Here is a 26,987-nt window from a genome sequence, read left to right on the forward strand (position 1 = left end):
CTTTAAGTTAAATCTTACTTGGGGGCACACACATGAATGATGCAGTCGTTCACAGCTTTTAGTCACAGAGTCACAGCTTTTAGTATGTTTAAAAAATATACACTAATACACTGGTGGCTCGGCGACCCTAAGTGGCCGCTTATAACGCTAATAGCTAGAAAAGACCCTGACTCAAGGCACTGTGGTCGTAAATTAGGCCTATCAGGCAGTCTTTATTTTGACACCTAATAATCCCAAATCCAATTATCCTATATTTACAAAACATTAGTACTGAAATCAATTAAGATTGTCTAGAACAGTTTTTGTTCCAGAAAACAATGGATAAATATAAATCAATGCAACCAATTACATAATTACACTAGCCAAGACAGATATAAATATAGATTTAAATCCAGAGAGCTCCTGAAAAAGGAGCAATTTTTATCCTAAAAATTGTGGAATTGTGCTGTCACTGTTGCCAATGATAGGCTTTGAAGAAACCAGATGGTTGGTGGGAAACAAGCTTCTTAATGGGACACTCTCTCCAATCCCTTTATGATGTCAGGACCATAATCCCACCCATAAAGTTGAAAGTGCAAAACGGGTCTCTTGTATAGAATGGCTGACAGCTTGTGAAGTTCTGTGATGGAATGGAACAGTACATAATGTCAAATAGAGGTTTAATGATTAATTTCATTCTCAGGCTTGATTTTGCATAAATTTACATTATTTTTCTGCATTATAATCATTATCATTTTTATTAGATATTTTTCTGTTGATTATAAATACATTTTTTATTCACAATAAAAAAGTATTCCATAATTTCCATATATTGATATAAATCATTATGGTTGTTCTCACTGTCAGGAAACATGACAACAAACTTGATTGCATGTTTGTATGTGTGCATGTATGTCTGTGAGCACGAGAATTGTATTGAGAGTTAATCTTGATGTTGCTTTGCTCTTGACCTGCTTAGCCAGGCAAAGCTGCTGACTAAATATGTTCCTTATTACTGATGTCACCTCATTATCTTATCGCAGTGCGCTGTCCATTTCTGCCTCAATGCACAATTAGAGCAACAACAATGGAGTCTACAGACTCTGTCTCTCTCTTTCTCCATATCTGACCCATAAATTCCAGAACCCAGCTGCTTGATATGTATGATAACAGTGCTCTAAACATATCTTTCATAATCCATCTCCTATTCGCCAGTCCTACCTTGGCAGGTCTTCATATCAGGCAGTAACATGTAGCCCATGGGACAGGTGCAAAAGTAGGAGCCCGGAACATTCTCACACCCCAGTGAGCAGCCGTGATTCCACAAGGCACATTCATTTATATCTAAAAGAGAGGAATAGGGCTTTTTCTTTCAAAAGAACACCTTTTCAAGGTTTTGAACAAAGAATAAGAAAGTAATCTTTGTTTATCTCTGCTGGTTTTCTATACTAAGGCTATAGTAGGTGTTACTATGATTGACAGGGGAAATGGATATTCTACCTTCACAGAAGTTGCCTTGTTTACTGAAAGAAAAACCATCCCTGCAGCGGCAAAGACCATTGTCACTGTGACTGGAACACACTTTCACACACTGTCCTCTCTGTGGATTACAGCCTGCACAAGAATGGACACAGTGGACTTTCCAAGCACATTTCACCACAATTTAATGGAGAAGGGCTCGCTTTGACATTCAAGATGAATGAAAGGAACAACCTGGGATACTAACAATTACCTAATTAGATTAATAATGTAGTATAATTTTATTTCAGATTATTATTGGAATAATTTGAATAATGTAATAATTATTTATTTTTATTTTTTTCGGAATGAAAATAGGTAACTAATGCAACTAAGATTATGTGTAATGACTTAAAGAGGACATCTGAGACATGATGACATTTAATTTTCCATTACCAACCTGAAGTGAATGGAGTAGCAATCTCCACCACTGGCTGATTGATGGGATGTACCACTTTGACATCAGCAGGGGCATTCGGCATCCTTTTGGAATTGACATTCTTCACAGGGCCCCCTGTGTACTTGTTTACTTGTGTTATGCTTTTGGATTTAGAGTCTGTTAGGTACACATAATCCAGGAAAATTGTCATCCTCAGAGACTGGGATCTAGGGGTAGAGCAGTTAGGATATCTTTACACTAAAAGTTTGAAAATATCCAGTTTTACTCCTTTCTCTAGTATACATAAGGCTGCAAAATTGGCCCTCAGCCCTGAATGGTCAATTGAAGCATTTTGTGGTCAGACATTTTTAATGACTGTTGAACTGTAAAATTGACTGTTTTCTAGCTGTGCTAGTTTCTCAAAACTCTGCAATTTCTTTCTTCTCACACAATACAATTATTTCAACTTAAATTCATGTCCATTTATTTATTTTGTTAGTAGCTAGCCATGCAATAAGTGGGATAATGTACAGTCATCCGGTCATTATCGCAAAATAAACCCCTTCAAGATGATACAAGACTGTGGTCACCCTGTTGGGGTTCATTTTGCGATAAAGACCAGCTGACTGTACATTATTCTTTACATGAAGGACAAAGCTTTATTTTACCTTATGGGCTGATTGAAGACATTGATAATATTGCCATCGTAGTTGCAGGAACCCATTGCCATGTGCGCTGCAAGGCCTTGCTGAACCCAGAATAATCTCCTATCCCTGTGGTCTATGGCCAAAACCTTTAGTCTGTCTGCAACTTTCAGCACTGTTGTCATCATCCCACCTGTGATATCTGAACGCTGGATACTAGGAGTCACCCCATCTGATAACCAGAAAATATATCTGGAACAAAAAAATAAAAATAATAATAATAATAAAATGGAGGAATAGAATATAAATTATTAAGCTCCATATACTCTTAATGTGCAGCATTATAAAAAATCAAAGATTAAAAGTTGAAATCTCTGATATAGATTCATTCAAATTATGTGTCCCTTTGAAATAGTATTAAAAACACTTAAAAATTAAATAAAAATGATTAAAATATTAATTGAATGTTGCAATGATCTATTCTGCATTAATACAAACATGTTCTTTTAAGTCAACTGAAAACTGATTCTTTTTATTTCCCTCAATAAATATCTGTTAATGTGGCTTTATTTCTATATAAGGAAAACCAAAAATGGCTGAGGATTAGTACTTAATTATTACCTCTTCTCAGACCAGTTCTTTGATAGAAAAGTGAGCTTTTTCTAACTATCTGTTAGAATTACACCTTTGTGCCAGCCATGTTTAAAAGAATGTGGCCATCTGAATTCTTCAGCATTTATAGCTAGCAAGCAAACAAGGAGTTATGCAACACAGTCCTGAGTAGAATTGTGAAAGTGACAAAGCTTTTAGTCATTCTTGGTCTCCCCTAGAGTCAACAAGCACATTGCTGAGAGAACAGAAAACTCTTTTTTGGACTATATTTACTCAATTTAACACAAAACTAAAAAATATTATTGCATTTTATATGGTAGATAGCAGTTTCTTCAGATTTCTGTTTAGTCATCAATTTTAGTAATTTATTTGCTTAGAAATTGTTAATATATTAGGAAGAAGAAAATAACAGTACACACAGTAGTCCAGCAACAATGGATGGCATGTCCACATTAGTAGTCGCATTTACTCAAAATATACCAAATCAAACCAATTGTACATACAGTGCATAGTGAATAAGACATTTACTTATAGCACACATGATGCGCTTTTACTTTGGGTTGCATCCAAAAAAGACGTAGGCAGCTGACTTGCTACCTTGCTGCCTAATCAGTTAATGGCTTAACTGACAGCTGTTTTGAATGAATGGAACTCTTACGGAAACTGGTCTCCGAACAGTTTGAAAAGCACCTTATATTCATCCTACCTCCGTGTACAGCCTCCGGAAGCAGCATTTTCCTGGTTTCGGACGCAGCCTTGAAGTTGCATTCACGCGCTCATGCAGATCTATCTCCTGACATTTTAAACAGCCTGAATCGCCTGCTTGGATTGTGACCAATGACCATCATGATTTGTGAATCAGAGCAACTTTTGATCCTGATCCTGAAGTTTTTTATTCTGGCTGATGGAATACACGCTTCAGAGGAAGATATTAGATGAGCGCTCGATGGGAAGAAAACGCTGGATTTTCGTGAGGTTTGTGAATTACATCTGTTTAAACGAGATATCTGCATATTTGCAAACAGTATATAATAGAAGTTTTATTGATATTTTCATTAGAAAAGAATGCTAAAAATGACAGGGAACTGTATAGAGTTGAATGTTAGAATATGTGCTTTAGAGGTAAATAAATGAGCGCTCCACAGGATGCTAGATCCGCTGAAGTTGTGTTTGGGTTATTACATCTATTTAAATGAGATATGTGCATGTGTGCAGATGGTAGATGATATTAGTTTTATTGATATTTGCCTTTTTATAATTAGACAAGACAGTTAAAAGTTACAGGGAACTGTTGAGGAGGGAGAGGGAGAATGAAACAGATGAGAACTTTAACATTATGAGCTCAAATGCGTCTGCTGCGGCTCTGATATGCGGATCGTTTAAATGACACTGTATTGCACACCGGTCTATTATTGTAGTAACACGAACGCATGTTACAAGAAAAAGAACTGTGACTGGTCATTCACATGTCTCAGTCACTTCACATGCTAAGATTATTGGCACCTTCAAGAAAAAAATCGCCCAAACGGGAAAACTTATCGGCGAAAGCCGATAATTAAAAAAGTCAGAATATCGGCCGATTTATGGACCTCGGCGATATATTGGCCGACCACAAATTTTTACCTATCATTTGGATCAACAGCAACACTGCTTGGCTGAGACAGGTCTCTTAAAAGAGTCTTTGCATTTCTCCCATCTGTGTCCACTTTCTGTATTGTTCCTCTTTCCGCATTGCACCAGATGACAGAGTTTTCAATCCAGTCAACGGCCAACCCTGTGATTCCTTTCACTGATGAGAGAAGCTTCTAAAAGAATGAAACAAATCTGCATTGAGAGGCTAAAACCAGAGGTTACAAACAAATAGAAGACAGTTATTTTGTGTCAATATGGTTGTTTATGGTGCTCCAATACTACCTGTCTGCCTGTTCCATCCAATCCTGCCCTGTTGATTACTCCTGCATGTCTATCGGCCCAGACCACTGTACCTTCACTTAAGTGGAAGTCCAACAAGATGGACCTCCCCACCACAGACACAATCCTTCTCTGGTCCCCACCATCAAAGTTCATTCTGAGAATGCTGTTTCCAAGGCCAATTAACAGATAAGGCTCGGGATCTTTGAAGAGACAAATATAAGCTCTCATATAACATTTCAATGACAAATGACAACATTTTGTAATGACAAAAGCTCTGTCGTAAAAAAAAAAAAAAAACATTATTACAATAATAATTTGATCCCAAATTTAAACAACCATAATTCACATTTAAATGCACATCCCATGTTCATCACTCTCTGTTCAACATGATCACACAGGAATTCGACATGTTGCTGCTGAATGTTCCAGTACCCTGATATCTCTCTTCAGAAAACACTTCCATCTTCGACCACTGGGGGCAGTGATTTGAATTTCGGTGAACACAGGCCGATTTCAGCAACAGAACTTTCAACCTAATGTTGCTGTATTTACAATGAGATCAGTCTAACATTCAGTGATTCTAGATCCAATAAATCTCCAGTTAAGCCTTATCTTAGCAAAGGAATACATTTTCCTTTGATCTGTTGACAAAAAAGAGGCCATTGTACTATAAAAACATACTGTAAGTTTCAGAACTGAAACTTCCTCCTTAATAGAAAATGAGCATTTATTTAAAGCAAGCTGCAAAAATGGCTTGTTTGGAATTCGTGGAACTTGTGATGTCACAAGGACAAAATACATCTGCCTATGCAATGCCTATTTTTCCATCATTGCACCCTTGGTCCTGCCCACTGGTGCTCAGTCAGTCAAAAAGGTGAAGAGGAGAGAGGAGGCCTGTCGTGGGAGATTCATCCAAAGTAAACTTACACAGCACAATTTCATGTGCCTTCATGTGTTCATACATCTGGACTTGCTCTGCTTTTAAAAGACGTGATGTCAAGTTATTACTCTAAAAAGGATTCACCTTTGTGTTTCATTCAGCTGCAACAGTCTTGCTGTTGTGCTGTTTTGAAGGCATCCTGGACTGTTTTGCACCCATCTGTGCTATTTTAAATTCTTGGTCTTTTGGAAACATGAACAAGATGGACGTCTTTGATCAATTTGATGCGTTTCTGGCGATGTGTGCCGCGTTTTAAAAGCGGCAAAAAATTCGTCTCATTCTGCTGCTGCCACTGACTTGGAGAAACACATGCAGTCCTGTGTGTAAACAACCGGGAAAATATGAGATGTGAAGATCAGCATCTCTGCTTTGGCCTGTTGAAGCTGGTTGAAGCACCCAACATCACTGTGAATTGAATTATGTTTGTGTTTTCAGAAGATTTCAGTGTGAATTGCAGTATGTCACAGTATGATTCAAACTCTGCAAAGGAACTGTCATTGGAAGAGTTAAAATTGGACTATTGGATGAAAAACTGTAAGTAACCAATTTCATTCATGAATATTTCATATGTCATGACTGTTTGATAGTTTATGCTGTGCTTGAGTGGACAGTGTGATACATTCAGATGAAATGTGTTGGGTGTACGTTATGCGTTAACCCTGAAATGTTGTTTTAATTTTGTGTGGAGTTGGTTCATTTTCTTTGGATTGCACTTCAAATATGCCTGTTTTGGAAGGGCTGCATGATGTTAGCCAATCACAACAGTGGGCATTTACATTGAAGTCTTAAAGTGCCAGGCAGCTTAAAACCGAGTGTTTCAGACAGAGGGACAGGAACAGGGTGAAAAAATATTGTATATTAATCAATTATGACTGTTTGGTCCAAGAAACTACTAAAATTCTAATTGGACCTCAGGGAATATAATTAAATTATAAAAAAAGAGTATGTCATGACCCCTTTAAATATTTTTAATGTTTAATTGTAAATCAGCATCTGATATATGTTCGGTAAGTGTTTTCTTAAAGAGGTGGGTGGATGGGTTGTGGGATTGCTTACACAGACCTGATACAAGTCAACAGCCAGGTGCCTATGTCACCAGTCCTACTTGACCCACCTCAAGTGGGATTTGAACCGGCGATCCCCGGCTTGGCAGTCGGATGCACTAGCAAAGAGGCTATAAAAGCCATGTCCTCTAGCCTCGGTCGCTAGTGCGTCTCTTAAGGCCAGGAGAGTGAGGTTTACACACTGCACAGTTATCATGTACCAGCTGACTAATGTTACACTCACCCCCTTGAACCTCACTCCCATCCGGGTCACGGCAACAATACACTAGTCCAACTCGACCCACCCTGAGCAGGATTTGAGCCAGTAATCCCCGGTATGGCAGTCGGAAGCGTTAGCATGGAGGCTATAAAAGCCATGGCCTCTAACCTCGGTCGCTAGTGCATCTCTTAAGGCCAGGAGCGTGAGGTTTACACACTGCACAGCTATCACGTACCAGCTGGCTACGGTTACACCTATAATTACACTGAAGATGGAGCGTTAATCCACACATAAATGCCGAAGACTGCATTAGTGCGGTAAAGTATTAGTTTTGCAAATTGCTTTTGTACTCAGCTTCAAAAATTTACATGAATGCACTTTTGCTTTTGTGACAACTTTTAGTTTTTTTGTGATGTTGATTAACAAATAAAACTGGTCTAATCTGTTATCACACATTGTATGGCATCTGTAATGCCAACATTCCCTATGTAAGAACATTTTAAGTGCCTTTATATTTAACTCAGTAACAGGCAAATAGCAAGTCAAACACACACATAAAAAATCATATCAATTCTAATATTTTGATCCATTAAGCACATTTTCTATTATGCATTTAAGCAACATTATGTCAAGATGGTACAAGCTTATTCTACTCAAATGCATGTTACATCAAATAAACAACAATTAGGTCAGAAGTAGTCTCACATAGCAGACCTTTGACTAAAATGGCAAAGAGCACAGACTGTTGCCATGCCGCCTGAAGCCAGGTCAAGTAATCTAAAATCAATCAGATTAGATACTTAAAATTTAATCTAATAGGTTACATTACTGACTATAATTTTAGTGTAATTTGTAATCAGTAGCAGATTACAATCCAGAAGTAATATACCCAGCACTGTCTGTTAAAGGTACTCTGAATCTTTTTGAAGATATTCAGACAAGCAAGCAAGATGCAAGATTTAAGCCCAAAGTTGGAAGGAAGACAACATGGGCTGTGTTGTTCTTGTGTTGTATAAAGGTGGCAGTGATATTTTGGTGTGACATTTTTTTCCCATATAAAGGGTATACCCTGAAACAAGGCATTTGATGAACAAGACTTGTCGGCCAACAAAAACATTCTTTCTTGGTCATAAAATTACTTATTATTTTATTTTTCTTGATCGTCCACACTAGCACTTGTAATAGTCATTCAGAGAGTCACATAATGTTGCTGTGTGACAGGTCTTTTCTTGCTTTAAAGGGGAAAGTTTTACATGTCTATCTCACAGATGCCTCTATAGAAATAAAGCAACTGAATCCTAGCAACATACATGATAATGGAGGCCTTCTAGTTAAGGATAAGTTGATTACACAAAGACTGCCGTGTTGCTAAGATGTGTGGGTACAAATGATAGAAAATGTAGAATATGGTGATGGTTAATAGTTTACATTTAGATGTGTATATTTTAGCAATACCGTTTTGGTCTGGTTAAACAAATGATTAAATGCTCCTCCAAAGTTTGCAAGAAAAAGACTACACATATTAAATCCGCAGGTATGTTTAAACTCTTAGAGTTTATTTAATAAAGGGGTTTTTTCCTCAAGATTTAGGATGTATTCTGTTTTAAGGGATATTTGACAGACTTATGCTGATCAGTGTAAATATTATGACTCATAAAGGGAGGGTCAAGTTCCTTTCTCCTGCTGCAGAGCTGTGGGCAAATTGTCCAAAAATCATTGTTGATTTAGAGCAACTTAAAATTATAATGCAAAGGTATATCCAACCTCTTCTAAAACCAAGTTTCCAACCAAATTTTGTCCTTTATTGCCATGCAATGGCTATGAAAGGAAATAATTATCTACAAATTAAAGAACAATTTAGAAAAAACTTTATCCTGCTGTGTTAACACATTTTGGTTTGTGATACTCACAAAGTGCAAAGACATGTACCACAGAAATATAAATGTTACATAAAAGGGTCATTGACAAATAAGGTTGTCTGAGAATTCTTTTAAAAAGGGGTTACACCTCATGACATTATAAATTCTTAAATAATAGATCTGACCAAAAAATGTGTCACTTCATTGACCCATAATCTGCCAAATGATAAGCAAAAGGGAACTCTCTAAATTTCTTTATTTTTCAATTCAAAATAGTACTTGATAACAGCTATAGTCATTTCCTGTTCAGACCAAGTTAAAAGCTAAATATTAAACATTTTGTGATCACACATAAGAGATTTACAGAATTCAGGTCTTGTGCATCAGGGTACTGTGTATCTATACCTGCATTCAACCATTTGTCAGCATTAGAAATGCCACAGCATCTCTTATTTAGCTTTACACCAGTATGTGATGCAATGATTGTCTCAGTATAGACTGATCAAAAGATTTGTGGCAGTCAAAGGCTCCACAGCAGTCAAAAGAGTCATGCCTCCACTTTAATGGCACATTGGATAAAAATATTACACACTTACTTTCAAACTTTGAACTTACCCACACAGCTGAAGTTTCCAGCAGCCCAGGGACGTCCACCCCAGCATAAAGCTCCCTCAGTGGGACCTGTAGCACAGGCAGGGCCCATGCCTACTATCCAGAACCACAACTGAAAGGTGTTCGCAATCGTCCTCCAGAACATAATCCTGTCTCACTTTCCACAGGGCTCTCCTCTTAGGTATTTCCTTGGACACAGCACCACACCATCCAGCCGTAACCCCCACGCATCTTACACGCAGCCTACCAACTTCAACCAAGAGAACGAATGAGAACTGAGCCACGAAAAAAAAAAAAAAACAGAAAGAGAGAAATTGTGTCTGTATCCCAGAGGTGGCCTTTTCACACAGAGCTGGTTGAAAGTGAGAGTACTTGGGAACAGGCAGGTTTGTGTAGAGCCCTGCCAGGCACACACATACACATGCAGCTTCAATCTCTCCTGCACTCTAGCTGTTTTGGAAGCAAAGTATGAAATTCCTGACAGTCCCGTGGTAAATTTGACACATGGTGAAACCTGCCAGGGCTGCAAAGAGGGTTTTTCCTGGTCTGACGGTCTAAGCCTGCACTCAGTACACTCAGAGTGGCCACAAGGAACACAAAAACTGCCCTTTTGCTTGTACCAATTACACAAGTTGCCCCCGGTTTACCTCCTGCCCTTCCTTGGTCCTGAGCTCTGTGCTCGTGATTTAGAAGGAGTAGTCATTAAATCGGCCTAACCCTTTTTCTGCTGCTCATGACTAATGGGATGCTCCCTCAACATTTTCTCACATCCCTTCCCACACACTCACACACACAAACCATTAAACTAGTGTTGTTTTGTCTACATACTCTCTGTCTGTCTCCCAGAATAAGGAATCACTGGGGTGGGGCTTGGAAGTGCTTCACCCATTTCCTATTTACCCGGATAAACACATTCTTATTAAATGAATGACTGTCATATTGTTACAGGAATTAGTAGCACTGCACTGGGAAAAAAATGTGGCAGGTATGGAGACAACAGCTTCCCTGTTGTTTAAGTTAACCAGGGCAAGAAATGCAGCAGCACAATATCTGCGTTGACACGCACTCACAGCCACAGGACACTGTGTACCTCCTCTTCTCTGTATTAAGCAGGTCAGCCGTTCTGTATGAGTGCTGTATATAGCCTGGGCTAAGCCCTCACTGACACAGCACTCCAATTGATTGTGTTCATTGTGAAAGCATTAAACTCAACACACTTTACTCTCGGTTTGCTTTCGTTCTGAAAGCTGAAGCCGCTCCCCCACTCTCCTCTCTATTACTCCTCTGTGGCTCCTGAGTGGAGATTTTAGGAGGGTTTGTCGCTGACTCAAGCCTTGTATGCCTCCTTTTCTCCATATCAAGCGGCTTTGCCTGGATGTGACGGTCTGAGTCCTACAGATGGCATGCATGATATGACCACATTTGGTGGAGGGGGATACTATATCACTGACCATTGGGCTTTCATTTTTGAGACGTGTATGCACTCAGTTCAGGCAATTACCGTATTTCCCCCCAAGGGTGAGAAACAGGACTAAGCGGCCTACCCATGTGTCCCAGGGTGTGTTGAATTGCTGCGGGCATGCATGGTGCGGTCTCTTGGGGTCTCCAGCTGGGAACTGAGTACAGTCGAACTCTGCTACATGCTTCAGTTCGTAAGATGACCGCCTCGCATCAACAGCATTCCGTCCTCCAACATACGCTGCGGGACGTGCTCATTTTACACTCAGAGGTACAATGAGACCTCGCCAAATATGCGATAGAGAAAGTACTGGCGTGCGAGACACAGAACTGCTTCTGCAGCCACAAATTTTCTGGTCGTCAAGAAGGATTGTGGGCTGTGGGCATGACTGGACTTGAGGTGCTTGAATTGGACACTTAGTGTATATGTCTCTACTGAAGGTGGTTACACTGAGACAGATTTTATCTCATGTTTGTCCGGTGGACTGGTTTGTGTCAATCAATTTGGAAGATGCATATGTGCAGAAAACCCCTTGCTTCAGGCCATTCATTCAGGGGACTACATTCATGTTCAAGTTCCTACCCTTCATTGTTCAGCCACGCACACTATTTGAAGGAACCTCGATTGTTATGGGGAAGGTGTGACACTCATCCAGATGGCCAGATGCAAAGATGTCACCACGGACACGTCCAGCACAGGCTGGGAAGCCCTGTGTGGAGGACTAACAGCTTTTGGCTCCAGGACAGGTGTGCAAACTGTGGGGCAAATAAATCACCTGTAACTGTTTGCAGTCCTCTTGGCTCTGAGGGCCTTTCAGTCAGATGTTCAAAAGTTTCACGTTCAAATTCGTACAGACAGCAATTTAGATGTGGTGAATAAAAATCGACAAGGAGGAGTACATCACGCCAAATGCTGAATCTTTTGCACCATCTTTTCAGCAAGGAAATGGTGATACTAGCTGCACTGAAATGGCCAAACAGACACTGGTTCCTAGAGGTGGTAGAGCTGTTGGATACTCTCCTACTGGAAATCTATTTGAGGGTAGGTCTGCTCTAGCCAGCTCGAGTCAATCTAACATCCTCAGCCAGAACTTTGGAGACGTCATGTCTGGCCCCTAAACAGGGCTTGTCTGACACAAAAGGGTTGTCGCAACCTTTTCTAGGCATCATACTACAGGCCAAGGCCCCCTCAATGAGGTGGCTGTATGCCTTAAAAAGGCGACTTATTGCTGATTGGTGTTGCTCCCGGGGTGAGGACCAAACGCATTGCCCATTGCAGACAATACTCTGTTTTCTGCAAGAGCGTTGGATATAGAACTCACTCCATCCATGCTCAAAGTATGTGTCACTGCCATAGTGACCACTCATGACCTCTTAGAGCTTGTCTGTAGGTAAACACCCTCTTGTCAGCAAATTTTTGTGATGGCTCAGACACTTTCGCCTCACTACCATCCCAGTCTGGGATTAGGCTTGGTGTTAAACACACTTACGGGTTCCCCACTTGAGCCGTTAGAGGTGGTAAGCTTATGCTTACTCCCTTTGAAGACTGTGCTGCTACTGACCTTGGGGACCTCCAGGCCTTTTCATTCAGCGACACGTCTTTAGAGTTTGGACCGGCCTGTCAAAGGTGGGACATGGGACATGTTTACATGCACACCGATACACTGATAACTACCAAAAATTAGCTTATCCAAAAATATCTGACAATGCAAGAAAAAGATGTTTACAAGAGACTTAAAATCATCAGGTCATTTTATTTATTTATTTTGTTTGCTTTTTACATCAAAACTTAAACAGGCATGCATGTTTACACACAGGACAATACAAACTCTGGGTAATGGGCAAAAATCTATGTGTGCCAAACAGTTTACCCTTAAAATATTTATGATCATATGATTTATGATCTGCCCTGAAAAAAGGAAAACAGTTTAAGGCATTGACATGACCACACACATTGTTGGTTAATTAAAGGTGCATGCTTTGTAACTTTTGTCCTTGTGTCATCTTGGACTTACACTGACACCTAGTGGCTTGGATGCAGCATCATTTAAAATCAATAGTTTTCAGTTTTAGATGCCATTGTAGAAATTTAGTATTCCCGGTTAGCCATGATTACTTTAATCAGTGAGTGAAAGTGTCAAATAACAGGACAGTTACTGAGATTAAGCAAGTAGTATTCGGCTGGTCATGTGAGTCAAAAATGGCAGCCCCCATGTATGGACCCTCTCCATGTAGAATAAAACAGCTTTTATAAGGTTAGTGATATGACTGGAGTCTTCATTTAAATGTGTGTGGTCATGATTTCCTACATATATTGCATAATTACAATTCATGTCTTTAGGAGTTAAACTTTTTTCATGAGGAAATAATTACTGAGTAAATCTATAAGCATAATTGGTGTAAGATTGTGCATTTAAAGGCGCTCAGGCAATTGTCCCTATGAGGAAAATGATTAAAAAACATCCCGATAATGTTTTAATAAAAATATAAAAATGCAGAAAGGTTTCTGAATGTTAGGGGCAGAAGTAGGGTTATTGGAAAGAAAACAAATATTATTTGCTCAGTATACAAACAATAGAAATAGAATGAAAGTCTCCACCATGACGGAAAAATAAATGTGTGTGTTCTTGAGGTCATCATGGAAATGGACCTCCAATGCTCTCTTACCATAAAATCGTACATTTAGCTATTTTATGCGGATGGAACATGATGGAAATATGGCCATGTCAGTGACACACACAACACAAATACAGATACACACCAGATAAACATGTTTAAACAAGCAAGTGCATAAACATATATGAGTAAACGGGAACTAAAGACAGAAAGAGATAGAAAGAGACTTTAAAAAAGAGAAAAAGGAGAGGGAGGACAGAGACACACAGAAATACACCTGTTGCATTTAGAAGAATGCATGATATCAGCATGATGACTCAACAATGTAGACACACCCAGACACATTAGCACAGAAACCACAGAAAATAGATGTAACCAATAAAGTGTCTCTTATTGTACGATTCTACTATCTGATCCCTATCTAACATACTTAGCCAGCAATTTTAGATTTGAAAAAGACAAGTGACATTAAACCATAAGAAAAGTAGAGGCTGTAAATTTGGAATGTCAACATTTCATTGCCATTCACTGACTATTTGAACATAAAACAACTAAAAAGCAGTAAAGTTAATAGTTTATGCTGTGTCAGAGAATGCTGTGATTCCTTTGACTTCAATTGGGATTGTGCATTGTTAGAACATAAAGCAAGGATTTGCGAAAGTGACACTCAGTCATGCAACCATACGTTGAGCACATTTCAACTTTTGCTCCAACACACAATTAGCCAATACGAATTTCAGAGAGGCGGGTTCAGCTGTTCTTTTGAAAATTCAGTTCACTGTATTTCAACTTGATTTCAAACTCACACAATTCTTTCAACAACCTTAGATATTACTTCATATCCATCAAATTCTTTCTGTAGTGTGTAGGTACCCAAATCCTCCCAGTGATTCCGAGATAGAATAAAGAAAATACATCAAAGGCAGTACACATTTATTTATTACATTTATCATGACTGTATGTAAAACTATATAATCATTTATTGGCATACACAAAAATACTCAATATTAACATTAAGTATATTTGCATTTCATTAAAAAACAAAAACAAATATATAGTTATGTTTGTTTGGGTGAACAAAATGATTAATTTATAAAAATGAGAGATGAGACAGAAAATACAAATTTGAGTTAAGAGAAGTCTTGTAAGGCAACAAAATGAATATCCAAAACCTAATCTTTAAAAACTGATGTTGCCACATCTTGTCTAATACCATGTGTATAGAAAGAAAAACACTTCAAAGATGATATGCCATAATAATGAGGCTATACATTAGCACAGGTACTCAGATCTAGAACTGTCACTCTTGTATGTCATTTGAGAGTCAATGCTTGAACGTGAGCAGAGGAGCATTCTCTCTGATTCCTGAGTCTGCCTTCGGGGCCAGAGATCATTTGCCTGCCCATTCAGAGTCCTTTGTTTCATGGTAAGTGTCTCAAACTTTACATATGTCTCTTTTGAAAGGTCATCATCTGGTCCATTGCTCCTGCTGCTGTTTCCTTTACAGTAGAGACACAAGATCTTGTAGAGCAGCACCACAATGAGAGGTACTGCAACTACACATGCAATCCCACTGGCAATCATCAGAAATTTGTTCTGTCCATCATCCCCAGTGTTATCCAGAGTACTAAAATCCACACATTGCTCTTTCCCAGATGCCGAAGACTTAGTAACCAAGCACACTGTGTAGAGCTGGTTAGGCATCAAATATTCCAAGAGAAGTTTCCCCTGCCCCACCTCTGCATCAACTGACACTTTATCATCTTTTGCATCATATGGAAAGTAGACCACAGTTAAGGGTGTGTTGCTAGACAAGCCTTCAGCTGTCCATAGCAAGACTGCTGTGTCACTTGTCTCCTCCACTACCTCAATGTCTCTGACATCAGCTTTCTTTTTTGTCTTGTTGTTCATTTGACCTTTTCCACCCTTGCTTTGCTGGATCTTAGCTGGCTTGTCTCCAGCAGGTGGGGATCTCTGTACTCCTCCGCCTGGTCCCAGACTCTTCTTGGTTGATAGAGGTGACTGTGTAGATATGGCAGTTTTGGTTGTAAGCAAGGCAGGGCTTAAGGAAGTAGAAAATGTGATCCCAGTCCCTGAAAAAGATGTCATGGGCTGACCAAGTTTGGAATCTGCATATGGCCTCCTAGTTATGTTCAGCAATGTTGGCTGTGTCTCAGTTTCCACCCCATCCACAGACAGGGTGATGTATGCCTCAGCACTCCCTGCAACGTTCTTGGCCTTGCAACGGTAATCGCCAGCATCCTTCAAAATGATACTATGCAAACTGAGAATGGACCAACGAACGCCCTCACCTGGAGATTCCTGCACAACTACAGAGAAAGGAAACGGTAAATATCAGAAACAACTTGAAGGATTAAACTCATAAGAATAAGATTAAAGGATGCTTTGGAGATTGACAGAACTTCTATACCTGTGTTATCGACTGCTGATCCATCAGTTCTGGTCCACAGAAGGGTGGGGGTAGGGAAACCAGTGGTATCACAGCGCAGAAGGACATTGCTGCCCAGTGGTGAAGTGATCTTAGTGGCTGAGGTCCTAACTGATGGCTTGAGGCACTGATCCAGTTCAGCCCGCTGGAACAGAACACCAGCTAGGTTCTCTGGTCCACTGCATGTCAGGAACTGATCCATCAGCACCACAGGTATGTTGGCCATCTTCGACAACTCAATGAGCTTTGAAATCCGGCAGTCACAGTACCAGGGATTATCCTGCAGACCTATAAATATTTAAGTATTTGTTACATTTGGGTGGACAACAGACAGAAAAACATACACTTTACAATATTGATTGTGAAATTCAAATTTTCAATATGTTGACAATTTAAATTCCCCACTACCTTCAACCCCCGTGATATAGTCGAATGGCTTAGTGAAATTGTATATTTTGATATGGTTACCCATGTATATTTCAACAGACTGAACATATAAAGACTACAGCTTTACTTTACAGTTCAACTATTGATATTTAACTTAAGAGACAGAAATTCATCTCAGAAGCAGCAATTCACTCCCATTAAATCAGAAATGTGTCTAAGGTGCTGTAAATCTTAAATCCAGGATGTCTTGTCTGACTAGTATCAGGTGTTGGACAGTAACACCACAGTCTGCCCATTATTCTTTCTATGGCAGCATGGTAGGTCAGTTGACTGTAAACAAGGAATTAGACATACCCCTGATGCAGCTGAACAGCTGCGAGGTGGTAACTGCTAAAATGCTGATGATACAGGGTAATAGGTCCTAATGGCTTGTGCTTTTGAGCATTCCACCAGTGATTTTCAAACTGGGTGCCACTGCTCATTTCCATATTTTAATAGCGTATTATACTGTAGCCTAGAAAGAGTCCTGGTTGTTCCAAACTTCTTCCATTTAAGAATTATGGAGGCCACTGTGCTCTTGGGAACCTTCAATGCAGCCAAAATGTTTTTGTAGCCTTCCCCAAATCTGTGCCTTGACACAATCCTGTCTCTGAGCTCTGCATGCAATCTCTAATATGCATTTTCAGTTCTGAGACCTTATATAGACAGGTGTGTGCCTTTCCAAATCATGTCCAATCTATTGAATTTGCCACAGGTGGACTCCAGTCAAAGTGTTGAAACATCTCAAGTAAAATTTAAAGTGTCATAGTAACTTACATAGCAATAACATACTTATGTTAATGTGAGACTTCAGTTTTTTCAGTTTTACGCACCGTTTTCTTTTCATTTTTCCACTTGTCTGCATCTCACATTTCGACTGCGTCCATTCGTTATCTCCTCTGTGTTTGACACGGATTACTGCATCAATATCAAACATCTGCTGATCAGGAACCAACACAACAACAGCAAACAATTGTGTGAGGGATTCACATCAATCTCAAACCCTCGTCACTCAAGAACAAGCATAACAACAACAACAACAAACAATTGCGGTAAGTCATGGTATCCGCTCATGCTATTGCTTCCTGCATTTCATGCCATATGTTTACTATAGCTTCTTCCATCAGCAGTGAGGATTTACATGTGCTAAATGTAAGGAATTAGTCAGGCTGATGGAGAAGATTAATGAGTTAGAGACAAGCATCCGAACACTAGTGGAGGTCAGTGAGAAAGAGAATCTGGTATATACTGTTTCGGATGCGGGTAGAACAGCGAGTAACACATACACTTTGGTTCTGGCCTTAGAGCCCACACAGCAGGGCGTTTGGGTGATGTCTCAGCAGCATACTAGCTCAGCAAAGCAACACCACTCTCCTATTGTAGGGTTTCCAATCGATTCTCCCCACTCAGTGATGCACCCACTGAGAATCATGTTGAAAGTGCCCTTGTTATAGGAGATTCTGAAAGGAACATGGAAATAGAGACTCCACAATTGTTAAATGCATTTTGGGGGCTCGGGCGTCTGACATCAGATCAAATTTACAAGTGCTGGCTAATGCTAAACGTAGATTTTCTAAAATTGTTATTCATGTCGGCACTAATGATGTCCGGCTTCGCCAGTCGCAGATCACTAGAGAAAATGTTAAAGGGATGTGTGAACTTGCAAAAACGAAGTCAGACACTGTAATATGTTCTGGCTCCTCCCTGTTCGTCGAGGTGACGAGGTATAGAGTAGATTAGTGTCACTGAATGGCTTGATGTCTGAGTGGTTTCCAGAGAATAGCATAGGATTTATGGAGTTTTTGGGGTAGACCTGACCTGCTCAAGAGAGACAGACTCCATCCCTCCAGGGAAGGTGACAATCTCCTCTCTAGTAATTTGGCTCATAGTCTTAATAGTGATAGTAGTTGACTAACTGGGGCCCATGTCTGGAAGCAGACAAACTGGCTAATCCGAACATCTGCTAGCTGCCTTGAGATGTCACACAGGTCACATAAACTACAAAATATAGAGACTGTATCACCTAGATATCACAGAGTCTGTCTGTTCCCCGAACTACCAAACACAAACCCCTCACTAAATAATTGAGAAAAAATCGGATTATTGTAAAATGTGAAAAAAAAAAATGTTAAGATACTGTAAACATCATATAAAGGTAGGGCTACTAAACATTAGATTTCTTTCAACCAAAGCACTAATTGTAAATGAAATTATTACAGATCATAGTTTGGATGCTCTCTGTTTCACTGAAACCAGACTTAAACCGGATGAATATATTACATTTAAATGAATCTACTCCCTCAGAATATTGTTATAAAAATGAGCCTCATCTAAAGGGTCAAGGAGGAGGTGTTGCTGCAATTTACAGTGAAGTTTTTGGTGTTACTTAGAGGACAGGATATAAGTTTAAGTCTTTTGAACTAATAATGCTTGATGTGACACCGTCAGATACAAATAAAAAATCTCTGCCTCTTTTGCCCTTGCTACAGTATATAGATCACCAGGGCTGTATTCTGATTTCCTTGGTGAATTTGCTAATTTTCTATCAGATCTAGTAGTTACTGTGGATAGATCTTTAATTGTTGGTGACATCAACATTCACATAGATAATGAAAATGACACATTGGGATTAGCATTTATCTATATTCTCAACTCTTTTGGAGTCAGACAAAATGTGACAGGACCAACTCATCGCCATAATCATACGCTAGATTTAATTCTGTCATATTGACTTGATGTTGATACTATAGAAATTCTGCCGCAGAGCGATGACATCTCAGATCATTACCTCGTCTCTTGTATGCTGCGAACAGCTAATCTTACTCAATCTACACCATGCTGTCGTTCAGGTAGAACTATTCTTTTGACCACTAAAGATAGCTTCACTAATAATCTTCCAGATTTAATATACTCAGTAAGCCAATAAGTCTAGAAGAACTTGAAAGTAATAACAGAAGATATAAATACAGTCTTCTCTAGCACTCTTGATAGTGTCGCCCCCCTTCGATTAAAGAAAATTAAAGATAAAAGCCCCGCACCATGGTACAATTATCACACTCATCACACTCATAGGTCATGAAGAGCTAACAAAATTATCTAAACATCAAAAGCCACAACATGTATGTTAGATCCAATGCCAATTAAGCACTTAAAAAAGATATTCCTTGTAATCTCAGAACCTCTTCTTAAAATGATTAACTCCTCACTATCCTTAGGACATGTCCCAAGAAACTTTACAATGGCAGTTATCAAACCACTTATTAAAAAGCCACAGCTTGATCCTGGAAAATTGGCTAATTATAGACCGATTTCAAATCTCCCATTTATGTAGAAAATACTAGTAAAGGTAGTGTCCTCCCAACTATGTTCATTTCTACAGAGAAATAGTATATATGAACAATTTCAGTCAGGATCATAGTACAGAGACTGCACTTATCAGAGTTACAAATGACTTGCTCTTATCATCTGATCACAGCTGCATTTCTCTTCTAGTGCTTTTAGATCTTAGTGCTGCCTTTGACATCATAGATCACGACATTCTCTTGAATAGGCTTGAGAATTATGTAGGCATTTGTGGACTTGCATTAGCTTGGTTTAGGTCCTATTTAGCAAACCGCTACCACTTTGTCTGTGTAAAAGAAGAATTGCCTAATCAAACAAAAGTATGGAGTGCCACAGGGATCAGTTTTAGGGCCTCTGCTTTTCTTCTTATATATGCTTCCCCTGGGAGATATTATCAGGAACCATGGAATAAGTTTCCACTGTAATGCCAACGATATTCGAAATAAATCGAAGCCAAATTAAATTTCACTTTTCCAAATTAGCAGAGTGTATCAATGAAATCAAAGACAGAAACAGAAACTTCCTTCTACTCAATTCCGACAAAACAGAAGTACTAATTATTGGACCAAAAACCTCTAAAAATAAGCCGCTAAAATATAATTTGACCCTTGATGGATGTAGTTACATCATCTTCTACAGTGAAGAACTTAGGTGTTATATTTGATACCAATCTGTCCTTTGAAAATCACATTTCCAATGTTTGCAGAACAGCATTCTTCCACCTCAGAAATATTGCTAAGTTACGACACTCTTTTGCTCTTTGTTGCTGATGCCGAAAAACTAATTAATGCGTTCATGACCTCAAGACAAGATTATTGTAATGCATTACTGGAAGGATGTCCAACAAATTAAATAAATAAACTTCAATTGTTTCAAAATGCAGCAGCCAGAGTGCTGACTAGAACAAGAAATATGATCACATTAGCCCCATTTTATCATCGTTACGTTGGCTACCTGTTAAATTTCGTATTAATAAAAAAAAAAATAGCTAACTATGTACAAAGTTTTGAATGGTCTAGCTCTGCAGTAGCAAAGTGACCTTCTACCATGCTATATTCCATCACTTTCATTATGATCGCAAAATTCTGGCCTCTTAATAGTTCCTAGAATATCAAAATCCACAAAAAGAGTTAGAACATTTTCCAATTTGACTCCTAAACTATGGAATAGTCTCCCTAACACTGTTCGGGATGCAGACACACTCACTCAGTTTAAGTCTAGACTAAAAACTCATCTTAATTTAGCCATGCATACACCTAATTTATTCATCAACTCACAATTAGGCTGCTTTAGTTAGGACTGCCAGAACCAGAAACATTTATCATGATCTGTAACTCTGCAAAAAATGTAATGGCATCTATGCTAATATTTTTCTGTTTGTTTCCCTGTCTCAACCTCGAGATTTATATCCCCAGGTTACCAGAGCCGGCCAGATCCAGCTCCATTCTTGCTTGGTGTCGGACTCCACTGCTACGTGTCTCTGAATGATAATGACTAAATGCAGCCGGTGCCAGCCAGACATCATTTCAGTCTATTACGATGGACTTCAGGGGATGAACTGATGCCAACTCCAAACATAAGACATGGGATACTTCATATGCCACTGCCTGAACCTTGGACTTAGGACAGACCTCACGAAATGACATGCCAGTTGAACTGCGATTCCCCTCAATGATCTCTGTAACATCACCTTGGTCTAATGATGGACTACACTCTTAAAATGGAATACATAGACTATCAATTAATTGCCAAAAAAAAAAAAAAGAAAATCCTTCATCAGCCAACTAACAAAGGTCAATGTATATATGTGATCTTTTGCAGTTAATACAGGATGAACTTCAAAGATATTAGTCATTAATTTTACAGTTCATACAAAATCTTTGTTTAAACACTGGCCCTTAACACTTACTTAGTATACTTATTTTAAACCATGACTTGCACTGCACACAAATAACTAATATTGGCATTATATTCATGCTGTTTAGCCAGAGGGGTACTGGCCCCCACAGTAAGCCTGTTTTCTCCCAAGGTTATTTTTCTCCATTAACCAACATCTTATGGAGTTTTGTGTTCCTTGCCACAGTCACCTTAGGCTTGCTCACTGGGGTTCTAAATACAATTTGTATTTAATTATTTATTTTTAACCATAATTTACAATCATATTTAATCAAACTACACAATGATGACTGTAAGACTTTATAGATATTACAGTTTCATTTTCTGTTAATGCATGATTTTCTGTAAAGCTGCTTTGAAACGATGTGTGTTGTGAAAAGTGCTATACAAATAAAAATGACTTGATTTGAGATTAAGATTATTTGATGTCATATTTATGCAGAATAGGATCATCTATCTAAAGTATTAAGTATTTAAGTTGGTCAGCCATGTACGTTGTGTGAACCCCAAGGGTAGTCTGTGTTATTTTGGCATAATATTCCAATTAAAATTAACTGTGATGATAATAACCTAGCCAAATCTTTTGCCCACATATTATATCACATAACCTGCAATAATTGCTAGCTGGTGGTGCTACTCTTGAATTTTTAAAGACCCCAATGAAATAAAAATTACAGTTTTGTTGCTTTTAGCCGTCTGTGCTTTTTAGTTTTTTGTTTTGAAATTGAAAAACAAAATATGAATGATTTTAACGTAAAGAAACCAGAAAAAGAAATGGATTTATCTGACAGCCCTCCAACTGAGAAAAAAGGAGGGCTCTTGGATAAATCCATCTGACATGACCTGCCACAATTTCATGTTTCAGTAGGAAATACGTCAACGGACCAAAGAAAACGGTACTCTTCAAGGCAGTTCACAGGGAGGTCTGTTACTTTTTTAACAAATGCACATATAACAAATAATACACTGAAAGTCACTGAACAAACACTACCTCCCAGATGAGCGCTTCAAAGAAACTCAAATCTCAGAGCAGTTGAAAGTCCCATTAGACGATTAGTTTGTACTTAACTTGGGATAGCCCATGAAGACACAGGCTAGATTTAGATCACAGTTTCACTTACTATATAAAGACAAGGTGAAGGTGGAATATTGCAAACTCTCACATGTGAAGATTCCAGAGAAGATACATTTTCAATGTAATTAGCTCTTAAATTGAATCCCTACCTTCCCTACACATCTATGGGTAGTCTGTATTTGTTCCTGACCAAGGTAAATTAATTTGCAACTTTGCAAGTTGACATTAGCATCACATTAAAATAGCAATGCCTTAAAGGTATAGTTCACCCAAAAATGAAAATTCTCTCATCATTTACTCACCCTTATGCCATCCCAGATGTGTATGACATTCATTCTTCAGCAGAACACAAACGTAGATTTTTAGAAGAATTTCTCAGCTCTTTTGGTCCATACAATGCAAGTGAATGGGTTCCACAATTTTGAAGCTCCAAAAATCACATAGGCAGCATAAAAGTAATTCATAAGTCAATGTCTACAGAAGCGATTTGATAGGTGTGGGGGAGAAACAGATCAATATTTAAGTACATTTTTACTATAAATTCTTCTCCCTGCCCAGTCAATCTCCACTTTAACTTTAACTTTTACGCTTCTTGTGTTTTTGGTGTTTCACATTCTTCATGCATATGCCCCCTACTGGGCTGGGAGAATAATTTCTAGATTTAAATATTAATCTGTTTCTCACCTACACCTATCATATCACTTCTGAAGATATGGATTTAACCACTGGAGTCTTATGGATTACTTTTACGCTGCCTTTATGTGTTTTTTGGAGCATCAACATTTTGGCACCCATTCACTTGCATTGTATGGACCTACAATATTCTTCTAAAAGTCTTAATTTGTGTTCAGCAGAAGAAAGAAATTCATACACATCTGGGATGGCATGAGGGGGAGTAAATTATGAGAGAATTAAAATTTTTGGGTGAACAATTCCTTTAAAATGCTGTCTACTTAGATAGCTCACGATGTTTTGGAACATAGCCTATGTTTCAAAATCATTTCCCTGAGGGAACAGACAGCTATATGCCAATATACATCAGGAAAGAAGATGGTACTATTGACTAATTATCAGTTCAGTATAACTTAACTAAAAAAAGCTCACACCAGCTACTGTGAATCCTAATGTAATAATATCCTATCCTAACTATCCTAATGCCATGTAGAAACAATAATCCCTTAAAAGAAAAACTGGTCATACCATTTGTCTTTGTCATAATGGAAGTTCAACACATTTTTAGAACCACCATCATAATTTTTACCCACCAAGAACAGTCTTTTGTGAAGGATTTGTACTGGTCAGAATGCCAGAAAATGGAGGCCAGATGTCTACCAGGTCAGAGGGAAGGGTAGTTAGCTTGTTACTAGAAATATCCAAGTAGGTGATGTTAACCAGGTAAGGTGCTGCCTCCACAGCAACACTAGTCAGTCGGTTGTTGTGCAGATCCAAGGTCTTCAGACTGGGCATTTCTTTCAGAGACTCCCAGGGAAAGGTAGAGATCATGTTCCCATCCAGTCGTAGCTCATGAAGAACCTTCAGATTGTAGAAACTGCCAGGATCCACAGTGGTGATGGAATTGTATGTTATCCACAGGTAGCGTAATTCTGTCAGGTAGTAGAAGGCCTCAGTGGGCACTCGACGCACAGCTGTCTTCTCTACCCGCAATTTCATGGTGTCCACAGGAACATTAACTGGAATGTCTGACATGTCAGGATCATTGCATAGAACAGACCTGTGGAAAAATTTTAGAGCAGAGGTTCATGATGTTGACTGGCAAGCTTCAATATGAAACCTATGTTTGATGATGTTGATTGTGGGTTTTATTGATAAAGGAAATTACAAGGTAAAAATGTACATTTTTAATAATCATTGTAGTCTGATTTTATGTTGTACCCTTTACAAAATCGTATGCTTTTGAATGTTTCAGAATAGTTTCATATGGTATGTGTTTCATCACCGCATTAACCCTTGAGATAAACATACAGGAGGCTTACTGTATATCCCACGTGATAAGATTGAAGCTTTTATTTGAGCTGAGGATTCAGTTTATGTTTGAAATTCAATGTATTTATTTAAAAGTATATTTATAAAGATAAATATATTCCTCTTAATATACATTTATTAAATATTGTTATCAAAGTGCTTATTAAAATGTATTAAAAGTTACTATTATGAAAATCAATATTTGATATTGTTACTTTGCCGCTGAATGCATTTGAATTCTAACATTTCTGAATCTTTCTTTCTTTCTTTCTTTCTTATTTTTGTTTTCCTGTTGTGCATTTTATTCTATCTACTTCTTTCTACTCTACAATGGCTTTCTACTCCAATGACTAATGTCAGCACAGTTTGTATTATTCCATGAACCTAAATTTCACTTCATTGTTATTACAATACAAGTTTTTAGAGCCCCAAACCATTCTTACCTGGTACCAGTGCCATCACTGTGTCCGTGGTACACACAGGTGCACTGGGAAGGACAGAAAGGCTGTGCCACACTCCAGCAGCCCAGAAGGACTTGGGCCACCAGCAGACGATACATCCTTCACTCAGCTGATCCAGCTCTGCCACGCACAATCACACACATCAGATCCCAGCACTCAACCATTAGTGGACAAGAACACATTTATCAGTCCTCAAAGAGAAATAAAAGCAAGAAAAGTGCATTGCAGCATGCATTCTGTTTAGCATGCTAACAGCGAAGAGGCACCCTGGAAACCGAGAAGAGTGGGAGGATTGGGAGGGGTGGCCAGGGATGGGATGGGGGAATCTAGATTAGAAAGGATTTCTCAAGGCTGAGTAGGTTACTAAGGTTGAACAGTGTGGGATGGGGCAAGATGGCTAGTGTTCGTGAGTGCATTTGTGTGTGTGTGTGTGTGTGTGTGTGTGTGTGTGTGTGTGTGTGTGTGTGTGTGTGACTGTGTTTGAAGAGGAGGATAAGCTCTGAAGGCACACGCTAATCAGCTAACAACAAGAAGGTGCTCCCATCACATGACCCACCCCAGCCCAAACACTTTTCCATCAGAGTGATTTTGGCTGCTCTTTGCTTCTTTCCGTCACCTGCCTCGTCTGCTTGCATCAAGGCAAGATGACACCTGAGTGTAAGCTGTAGTCCAGATCATGATTTACTGAGAGCAGGAAGGGGGGCAGACAGGTCAGTTTGTATTGTCTGAGAGATATTAGGTTCATGCAGACTGAAAATCTACATCTATATTCAAGACTGAATAAAAGACTAATTTAGCTTAGTTTAACTTAAGGTACGTTAGGAAATAAAGAGATTTCCCTTTAATGCCACTCTCAAGCTTGATTGCCAAGCATGTCTTTATGTAAACACTCACACATTTATTTAACCGGAGTATAATGGACAACAGCCTCAGAGAATGCAATAAAACTTATCCAAGTTTAAAATAGACATACAATAAATATGTAAGCTAAAAACACAAATGAGGATTTTCTGATGAACACATAGATTTTTAATTTTAAGAATACTTCAGCTCTGTAGGTCATCACAATGCAAGTAAATGGGTATCAACATTTTTAAGCTCCAAAACCACTCCATAAAAGTAATCCATATGACTCCAGTGGTTAAATCCATATCCTCAGAAGCAATATGATAAGTGTGGGTGAGAAACAGATCAATATTTAAGTCCTTTTTTTCTAAAAATATCCACTTCCACTTTCACTTTCTTCTTTTTTTTTTTTTTTTTTTTTTGGCGATTAGCATTCTTTGTGCATATCACCACCTACTGGGCAGGGAGGAGAATTTATAGTATTTATAGTAAAAAAACACGCAAAGATCTCATGGATCAGGAACATTTTGCAGTGCATAGTGACAAGCAGGTGTTTAGGAAAGTGCTATAGTAGTTTTTATTGATATATTTAGCATTTTGGGCCTTTTACCCCACAGGGCCTTTAGCCCCATTAATACTAAGAATGCATTTGTGTCAGTAAACACATGCTACATTAATGACAAGTAAGTTAAGTTCAGTTCAGTTCTCCACATGG

General features: G+C 38.7%; 2 protein-coding genes across 2 annotated transcripts in view; both read right to left on the reverse strand.

Annotated features, from left to right (window-relative positions):
* The window catches only part of LOC127412934 (pro-epidermal growth factor-like), a 42,996-nt gene extending 33,065 nt beyond the window's left edge, over window positions 1-9,931 (reverse strand). The window contains 7 exon segments of the mRNA XM_051649663.1: window positions 1,201-1,323; window positions 1,480-1,593; window positions 1,898-2,103; window positions 2,545-2,772; window positions 4,756-4,937; window positions 5,047-5,246; window positions 9,724-9,931. Coding sequence (XP_051505623.1) covers window positions 1,201-1,323; window positions 1,480-1,593; window positions 1,898-2,103; window positions 2,545-2,772; window positions 4,756-4,937; window positions 5,047-5,246; window positions 9,724-9,865 — 1,195 coding nt within the window. The 5' untranslated portion in view covers window positions 9,866-9,931.
* Window positions 9,932-12,931: 3,000 nt separating this feature from the next.
* On the reverse strand, window positions 12,932-25,797 carry LOC127412907 (leucine-rich repeat, immunoglobulin-like domain and transmembrane domain-containing protein 3). Its single transcript, XM_051649622.1, has 4 exons — window positions 25,409-25,797; window positions 24,248-24,714; window positions 16,226-16,531; window positions 12,932-16,124 (listed from the first exon to the last, which is right to left on the reverse strand). Exons 1-4 carry the CDS (start codon window positions 25,522-25,524, stop codon window positions 15,067-15,069), a joined length of 1,947 nt encoding a protein of 648 aa, XP_051505582.1. The 5' UTR covers window positions 25,525-25,797; the 3' UTR covers window positions 12,932-15,066.
* Between the last annotated feature and the right edge of the window lie 1,190 nt (window positions 25,798-26,987).

The sequence above is a fragment of the Myxocyprinus asiaticus genome, chromosome 22, assembly GCF_019703515.2.
Source record: "Myxocyprinus asiaticus isolate MX2 ecotype Aquarium Trade chromosome 22, UBuf_Myxa_2, whole genome shotgun sequence".
Classification (NCBI taxonomy): Eukaryota; Metazoa; Chordata; class Actinopteri; order Cypriniformes; family Catostomidae; genus Myxocyprinus; species Myxocyprinus asiaticus.

Excerpts from the sequence above, each read along its gene's own strand:
- LOC127412907 (XM_051649622.1), bottom strand. The coding sequence starts at position 25,524 with ATGTATCGTCTGCTGGTGGCCCAAGTCCTTCTGGGCTGCTGGAGTGTG. Across the intron at positions 24,715-25,408 it reads AGTGATGGCACTGGTACCAG|GTCTGTTCTATGCAATGATC; the intron begins GTAAGAATGGTT and ends ATTTTTCCACAG. Across the intron at positions 16,532-24,247 it reads TTCACAAAAGACTGTTCTTG|GTCTGCAGGATAATCCCTGG; the intron begins GTGGGTAAAAAT and ends AAATATTTATAG.